The sequence below is a fragment of the Vitis vinifera genome, chromosome 15 (genome assembly GCF_030704535.1).
Source record: "Vitis vinifera cultivar Pinot Noir 40024 chromosome 15, ASM3070453v1".
NCBI classification, from domain to species: Eukaryota; Viridiplantae; Streptophyta; class Magnoliopsida; order Vitales; family Vitaceae; genus Vitis; species Vitis vinifera.
This window is the reverse complement of record NC_081819.1, coordinates 1,358,702-1,367,839: the sequence shown is the minus strand read 5'-3', so window position 1 is coordinate 1,367,839 and position 9,138 is coordinate 1,358,702. Positions and strand designations below refer to the sequence as shown.

The window sequence follows — 9,138 nt, the reverse complement described above, 5'->3', positions numbered from 1 at the left end:
ATAGTTTGAAGTTGAGATTTGGAGATTATGAAAATTTTGTTAGCACTTGAATTGTTTTAGTTTGCAATCTATTTGGATACTGGATTTTGGTTGATGGATGCTTAGTTTTAAAGTTAAGCTTTGAAGATTTTAGAATTTTGTTTCACTACTCTGAACAGGTATTTGATAATTGGTAACTTCCAGTTACAAGATAATTGTTTGGGTCAGGTTACACTTTAAGCCTTCGGGTTTGAGGTGTGAAATGACCGTCACGCCCTTGGAATGGGTCTTGGGGCGTGACAAGTAAGATTGCAAAAGAGTCTGAAACCGCAATATCTCCATTAACTAAAACTGGAATAAAACAAATATGATTTAATTTCTCAAACACTACAACTCAAGCATCATTGTTTGTAAGTTCTTACTTCTCATTTCCTATTCTAGTATGTAAGTTCATGATTATATAGTCATGTTTATTACTATATTATAAATCTTGGGACTTCACCTAGACTAAACTGCTCTCCCATTGTAAGGTTAACTAAACTATACTCATAAGCAAGTCCTAACCATCGAGTGAAAAAGAAATTAAATGAATCAAAACAATAGAAATCATAAATTTAAATTTCATAAAATACATTTAGCGATTTAAACTAAAATAAAAATCGAAGATTATGTTTGACTAGTTGTCAGTGAGATTACCTTGAAAGGGCACTTTCCTTCAGTACAATGGCTGTTTTCTCTCATCAAGGATGCAAATGTACCAATTCTCTAAGGCTAGTCTTTGCTTCTGTTTTTGTTAGTAAGTTTTATCAATCTCCAATTCATCACGAAACTTAATTGGAAGTTCTCCCATAGCAGATCTCCTGAGATGTATTTTCAGTATACCATAGATATTTTTAATTATGAGGAAACAATGTATGCTCTTCAAGAACATAAATGATGTTCGGAACCCTTTTTTAAGTCATCAGGGACTTACTTGTAATCTTTGGCACCAGAGCACAGATAAGGTCTTATTTGATCCAAAATTCTTCCCTCTTCAAAATCCATTCATGATATTCTTAGCCGAGCATGGAAATTATCCCATAAGTCCTTTCCACAAGCTTGACAAATATTAACACAAGTGGGAATTACCTTGCACAGGCAAGAGCTGTTGAATTGTTAAAAATCATATAGTTACAAGATCCTTTATTTCCTCTCTAAACATTGATACTCTACACTCTGGGATTGTTCTAGAACTGTAGATTTAGCTAGAGACTTCTTCCAGCTTGGGAAGAGTCTGCAGCTTAACAGTGGATGGTTCAGAGTCTGCAGCTTAATATTGTACTAGTTCAAGCCTGTAGGGCAGCAGGAATTTACCAGATCCTGTTACGTTACCATATATAGAGGATGGGATCCCAGTCAACACCCATCCTTGGGTTCCCTGTAATTAGCAGATCAGCAAAATAAAGAAGAAAGATGCGCATCATCTTTCAGTGCCTTTCTTCTGAGAGCCCTTTAGCCCATTAACACATTGTTTCATCAAATATATACTGCCATCAGGATGTTGAAATGCAATCTAATACTTATTGAGAAAGATACTGATATCCTTTTACACCACTAAGCTTTAGAAATGCAAGTCTTCTCTGAACTTCAGGTGTATAGAAAGTGGAAGCATCAAGGATGTCTAGACGAGCGTTAAAACCAAGTATGACAACTTGCAAGAAAAATTAAACCACCGACACTAGAAACACTTGCGATATTCGATCAGAAGAAAAGACTGGACTACAATAATGCACGTGGCATAGAGAAATTATAGCAAAATCCAACTCTTGTTATGATGAAAGCATTTCTGCATTAACATGAGCCCTGAAAAAGAAATTAAATCAATGAATCTAGATTCTTATTTTGAAACGTGAATATAAATATAACAAAGAGAATAATCACTTTAACTTTTGTATTTTTTTTCTTTATTCCATTCTCACAATGTGATACTTTGCTTGATGTGGTTGAAATGAAAATTCTTGATTTTTACATTTGGAACTTTATTCCAAGGTACAATATCTGTTTGTGATAATTTAGTGTTCATGCGGATATGCATTGATCTATTTTTTGTTTGAAAAATTAAAAATACTAATAACTTGTATATAAAATATAAAAACACTTAAATAAATGAAATTATCTTTTATTCTTTTTTAAAAGCCAAGGTTCTTGCATTTTTTATTAGAGTTATTATTAGTTTTTGTTTAAAAAATAGAAAATAAGAAATGTATTAAAACCAGGCCTTATTTAAAAATGATATATATATTTTTTCTTTATTTGATTTCTATAATATGATACTTTCCTTGAGTTCATCAACAAATGGATTTTGCATTCATTCTATAATCTTAGCAATCTTGAATGTTTTGGAAAACATGTGCTTCACTAAAGATAACCTTTACCCTACTCTTCAATATTGGCTAATCGTATACTTACCTTTTTTTTTTTAATTAATTTAAGTTTAGTAATTTCTCGTGTCATGGACATTTAAGGACATACAACTTTTTTTTTTCTTTTGTCCCAAAGTATTTTTAATTAAAAATTCTTTAAATAAATTAAATTTAAAATCTTATCAGAAGGTAAAAAAACATTTCAATTTACATTAACCTTTTTTTTCCAAATAATTTATATCAAATTGAGGTGGTAATATCCTCTTGGCTGTTTCTTGAAGTGGTAATGGATGTTAAAGATAACCTTGACCCAAACATAAAGTCGGTCTACTTTCATGTTTTACTGTACATTGAGTGTTAAATGATGTATTCTTCACCCAAATCCAAAGCATGGAATCAAGTGCTCAAGCTGTGTAGAGAAAATGGGGCCCGGTTACTCTCTCTCTCTCTCTCTCTCTATATATATATATATATATATATATATATATGGTGACTGGTGTAACACTTCTTCATCTATTTCTTGTAGACGTGCTTACTAGTAAGTGTTGTTGTTCATTTGCTGTAGGAGTTGAGTTAAATAATGGAATTTCAACTTTTCTCAAAGAAAGAGAACAAGTATATGGAAGGAATCCTCAGCAACAACTCTAATTTTTGGTTTGTCAATTTTTAGTTTAATGAAGTGCAATCTAAAATTAAGTTAAGAAATCCTATTTATGAAATCAACCAGAAAATTTTCATTGATATACCATTAAACCTCAAATAAATAATATTTTCTTCTGAAATAAAAATAAATAAATCGACAACTAGCATAAGGATTGCCTATTATCATGCATTAGATCCCTTCTCAAAAATATGTTTTTCATTCACTTAAGATCAGATTCATTCATAGATTTAGACATATATGATATATAGAAAAGAAATGGGTCAATTGCATAAAGTCCATCCAAGGTATTTGCCAAGAATCATATATGTGAAATTACAATAAACGCTAGAAGCATTCAACAAATGATAACAAAATCTCAGATCTAAGAAGATTAAGGTAGAGTTCAACACAAGGTAATGCACTCGGTTCTTGTCCTTAGCTACACAAACTTGACCTTCCGAATATTGGATGAATTTAGCCATCCATTCCAAAATCTTAGTTGGATGCCAAGAAAATTGCTTAGAAAATTTATTCTGGAGAGAAAATCTAGTGTACTCTCTACAACTAATAATTCAACTAAAAATATATGATAACTCCTGGAAAAGATATGATTTATTTTCAGGAAAGCAGATTGTAGAATAGTAGAAGATCAATGTTCTATTTTCCAAAAAATATGACTACTTTTTAAGACATGGTTTTCTCCTTTTCATTTTTCAATAATGAGAGATTTTTTGTTTCTATTGGAGTTAACAATGACATGATTTTTTTTTTTTCTTTTTTATTCTCATCAACTTGGCGTGTCTTCCCTCACAAGAAACAAAGCCATGCCAAGTGCCAAGCACGAGCCCTGAAACAAAATTAAATCAATGCTTACAAAGGGCTAGCTGCTTGGGTGGAAGGAAATACGTACATCTAGATTCTTATTTTGAAACATGAATATAAATATAACAAAGAGAATAATCACTTTGTTTTTCCTAAATTTTTTCTTTATATATCTTTTTTCTTTATTCCATTCTCACATTTTGGTACGTTGCTTGACGTGGTTGAAATGCAAAATCTTGATTTTCACATCTTGGACTTTATTCCAAGGTGCTATATCTGTTTGTGTTAATTTAGTGCTTATGTGGATATGCGTTGATCTTTTTTTCTTTTTTTTTTTCTTTTAAAAATTAAAAATAATATTTAATTTTTAAAAACCAAAGTTCTTGCATTTGTTATTGGAGTTATTATTAGTTTTTATTTTTAGTTATTATCCAAACCACACCTTATTTAAAAATGATGTATATAATTTTTTCTTTATTTAATTTTCTATAATACAATATTTTCCTTGAGTTGGCTATCAAATGGAATTTCTCGTAAATAGATTGAACTTTATTCCATAATCTTACTACTGTTGCATATTTTCACGAGAGATAACCTTTACTCTTCAATATTGGTTACATATTCTTGGTCGATCGCTTCTTGAAGTGGTAATGGATGTTCTTTCTCCACTCAAATCCATAGCAAGGTATCACTTTTCAATTTATGGTAATTGCCGCTTTTAAAATTATTTGGTTTATTTATCCAAAGAAGACAATACTTTCCTTGTAGGTAATGTTTCTTAGAATTTGAGAGACTTTAAGCTTGAGGAAGCTTTGAATTTAAATTAATTTTAAAATTATAAAACTTATTCATTTGATAGCATCCCCCTTCTATTTTCTTATTTTTCATTGAATATATATATATATATATATATATATATATATATATTTTCTTTGTTCGGGTCTAGAAAAGAAACAAAAATTGATTTTCTCGTGTTTATTTTACTAAGTAAAATATGAAAAAAAAATATAATATAATTAAAATTAGTTAAAAATTTATGTGCATTTTAAGTTACTTAATCTTAATTTATATAGAATAATGAAAATAAGTAAAATGAGTTCACAATTTACGGTTAGCATTAAAAATAATTTATTGAATTTAAATCTATTTTTTTCCTCTACTTTTTCTTTTTTTTTTCTTTATTTTCTTTTCCTCACATTTTCCTTCAAAGTTAACTAATAACCAAACATAAAATTGGTCTATTTTCATGTTCTACTGTACATCGAGTGTTAAATAATGTATTCTTCACCCAAATCCAAAGCATGGTATCAAATTCTCAATCTGTGTAGAGAAAATGGGGCCTGGTTACTCTCTCTCTCTCTCTCTCTCTCTCTCTCTCTATATATATATATATATATGGTGGCCAGTGTAACACTTCTTCATCTATCTTGTAGACGTGCTTACTAGTAAGGATTGTTGTTCATTTGTTGTAGGAGGAGAAGGAGTTGAGTTAATTAATGGAAGCTGAAGTGGGAGATAATTGGGAGGAGTGGGAGAAGAAAAAACAAGATTTGTTGAAATTTTGCATGGAAGGCAACTGGGGAATGGTTGTAGATATGTATGACAAATATCCAAGCCTTCAAAATGCCAAGCTTAGTACATCAGGGGAGACAGCATTGCATATAGCTGTCTGGGAAAGCGCAGAAGATATAGTTCACAGGCTAGTTGAATTGATTGATAAACAGAGCGAGAGGAGATGGCAAACACCAAGCGCTCTATGGATACCAAACCATCGAGGGAATACGCCACTCCATCTAGCAGCATTGATTGGAAATGTTGGCATGTGCATGTGCATTGCTGGAAAGAATGAAGAGCTCCTGGACCTTCGCAACAAGGCAGGGGAAACTCCTCTCTTCTTGGCTGCTCTTCGTGGTAAAAAGGACGCTTTCCTTTACCTCCATCAGATATGCGGCGCAGAGAGACAGTATGAGTACCATCGAAGGCATAGAGATGGCCAAACCATTCTTCATGTTGCCATCATTGGCGAATACTTTGGTTGGTATTTAATTATCATATTCTCTTTTTGTTTCATATATAGCCTGCATACCGATACTACCCATTTTGGTTCTTTTGTACTGTATAATGAGCTCTTTGTCCTGACAGATTTGGCATATGAAATAATTTGCAAGTATGATGACCGACTTATCTATGCTGTCAACGAGAAAGGGTGCACTCCACTCCATCTCCTGGCCAGTCAACCAGATGTATTCAGAAGTGGTTCTCGCCTAGGCGGATTCCTCAGCAGAATTATTTATCACTGTGAGACTCGCTTGATAGTAAATTTCTCCTTTTTATTTTTTTATTTTTTTATTTTTTTGGAGCTGGTTTCCTGGTACCTTTTATTTATCTATATTTTGAGATTTTATTAATCATGCTTATATCTATATTTGGCAAGGTTTACCTGTGGAAAAACTCAAGGAAACACCCCCTGATTACACTTTCCAGCCAACTTGTACAGACATGCATGCACATTTATCTCCAGTGAACAAGACACGTATCAATTTTTTTCAACCATTGTTGAAACTGGTGCAGAACATGATTAAAAGATCAGGTGGGTGAAAGGAGTCATTTTCTCTTACCCAAATTTAGTGTATACTAAAAATTACACCAGACTTGGGTGACAAAATTTATAATTATTTTTAGTACATGAATTACACCAGACTTAAGAGTCATCTTGTAATTTACAATTTTTGAAGCATAATAAAATTAGAGTATTCTATTTAGTTTTCAATCTCTTTAGAAAATTAAAATGTCAAACCTCTTACGAATGTTGTTTGGAGCTGGTACCTTGTATCTATATTATATCTCCTATGTTAACTTTGAGACTATTAATTATGCTTATATATATTTTGCAAGGTTTACATGTGGAGAAACCGATGAATGAACCGGTACCTGTCGGCAATTCCTTGCCAACTTTCAAAGGAAAAATGAAGCCTGAGAAATATCCAGCGAACTACAAGACATGTATCAATTTTGTTCAACCATTGCTGAAAATGCTGCACAACATGATCAAAAGACCAGGTGGGTGAAAGGAATCATTTTCTCTATATGAAAATTACATTTGTTTTATATTTTTTAAAAAGAAATGTATCCAAACATTGCTATATGAAAATTTAAAAAGGTGAATAAAGTAATGCCCTCACTCAACCCATGTTCATCTATAGGGAAACCATCAAGCAATGTTGAAGCTGAAGAAGGACGTCCTCTACTTTTCCCCCCAAATTATCACACAAGTATCATGATCATCAAAACTATATGGAGAGCAATGCTGGTCATCCTTGATTTAATAGGTATAATCCTACTTACCATCCCAACATGTTATAAGATCTATTCACCATATTCTTGGAGGTATGTTAATGTGTATTTTATTGTGTGGTTGTTAGGATTAATAGACATACAAAAGTTACAAGAAAAGAAAGAGAAGAACATATGGTCTGTTCAGATCATGGACCTTATGCTTCTTAAATCTTCTCACCGTAACTATTATAGCAGTTTTAGTGGATGTCATCCAGGGCTAATGAAAGATTTTCCTGATAGTTACGAGCCAGAGAATACAGGTATGTAAAGCTCTCTCCCTCTCTCTTTCTAAACACTAATTAGGAAAATCTAAAAAGGATCAGATAAAGTATAAAATGAAGGACGAGAAAATGGATTTGTAAGTGACAAGAGAATGATAACTATTGCCTTCATGCGAGAAACACTCGTCCACAGATGGACAAGATCAAATCAGTTATGAATTTTGAAAAATGGATTCAAAACTCTCCGTCTCTCTCATTTATTGAACCATATAGCTCAATAGTCAATTTTATAATGGTCAGATTGGTACACTGCGATTTTGAAAGAAGAATTGAGCTCGAAACAGCCTATCCAAGGAACGGAGGCACCGATACTACTTGCAGCGAAGAATGGTATAACTAAAATGGTTGAGCGAATCCTAGATGTTTTCCCCATGGCCATTCTGGACAGGGACTCAGACGGCAAGAACATAGTGCTTTTGGCAGTCGAAAATAGGCAAACCAAACTGTACGAGCAATTAGTCCAGAATATCCTTTTTAATGAAAGTGCATTTCGTGCTGTTGATAATAAAGGGAACAGTGCCTTGCATCTTGCTGCAAGAATAGGTGATTTTCAGCCTTACCCTTTTGCTGCACTGCAAATGCAATGGGAAATCAAGTGGTTTAAGGTATATTCATATTTTTCTTCTTGTTTTATTGGTTTAATTTTTGGAAAAAGTATCCACATTTACACCCATTTACCATGATGAGCTGTTTAATCTACACTGTTAGCTTAAATCACATTAATTGGAATTGACCACAGTACGTGAAGTATTCTGTGCCGCAAGATTTCTTTATGAATCTCAACAATGAAGACATGACACCCAAGGAGGTCTTCAGGACGTCACACAAAGATTTGGTAAAAGAAGGCGCCAAATGGCTAACAGCCACCTCCAATTCATGCTCGTTAGTTGCAACACTGGTCACAACCGTGGCCTTCGCCACAACAGCCACCGTGCCAGGCGGCCTGAAAGAAGGCAGCAGCAGCCCAAACCTTGGGCGGCATCCAGCCTTTATTGTCTTTGCAACTTCATCACTAATTGCTCTCTCATTTTCGGCCACCTCCGTCATCGCATTTCTGTCCATACTTACCTCTAGATACCACCAAAAGGATTTTCAAAGTGACTTGCCAAGAAAACTCTTGTTGGCTTTGACGTCTCTTTTTATGTCCTTAGCAGCCATGCTGTTTTGCTTCTGTGCAGCCCACTTCTTTCTGGTTAAGGATAAATTTGAACATACTTCATATCTGGTGATATATGCAATAGCATGTCTGCCGATAGCATATTTTGCTATGATGCAGTTTCCCTTCTACTTCGCTCTTGTACTCCAAACCTTTAAGAGGGTGCCTCAACGTACGCCTTTTACATAAGGGCTGGCCACGTTTTCTTTTTGTTTGCTTCCGTCCTTCTGATTGGTTTGTGTTTTTTATTATTTTCTTGTGTATTTAAGCAAATAAAATTGAAAATAATCATTCCTCCTTGCATACTTTGTAGTCAATTTTTCACAAATTTGGCATGGCTTAGTGCTTTTATTTAGAGTACAATTAACCTCTATGAAAATTCACTCAAATTGTACATAAGAAGATAATTTGTTTCTTCTTAACTTCATCTTCAGTGAGAGCAAGGGATTCGATTGGGAGGAACTAAGGCTATATTTGGTTCTTAAAAAATTTGAGGAAAAATGTAAGGGAAAGAAAATA

At 33.2% G+C, this 9,138-nt stretch overlaps 1 protein-coding gene across 1 annotated transcript; it reads left to right on the top strand.

Annotated features, from left to right (window-relative positions):
* The first annotated feature begins 5,219 nt into the window (after positions 1-5,219).
* On the top strand, positions 5,220-8,922 carry LOC100267645 (uncharacterized). Its single transcript, XM_010662874.3, has 8 exons — positions 5,220-5,880; positions 5,989-6,144; positions 6,281-6,436; positions 6,742-6,906; positions 7,050-7,175; positions 7,269-7,442; positions 7,704-8,068; positions 8,203-8,922. Exons 1-8 carry the CDS (start codon positions 5,343-5,345, stop codon positions 8,806-8,808), a joined length of 2,286 nt encoding a protein of 761 aa, XP_010661176.1. The 5' UTR covers positions 5,220-5,342; the 3' UTR covers positions 8,809-8,922.
* Positions 8,923-9,138: the final 216 nt, after the last annotated feature.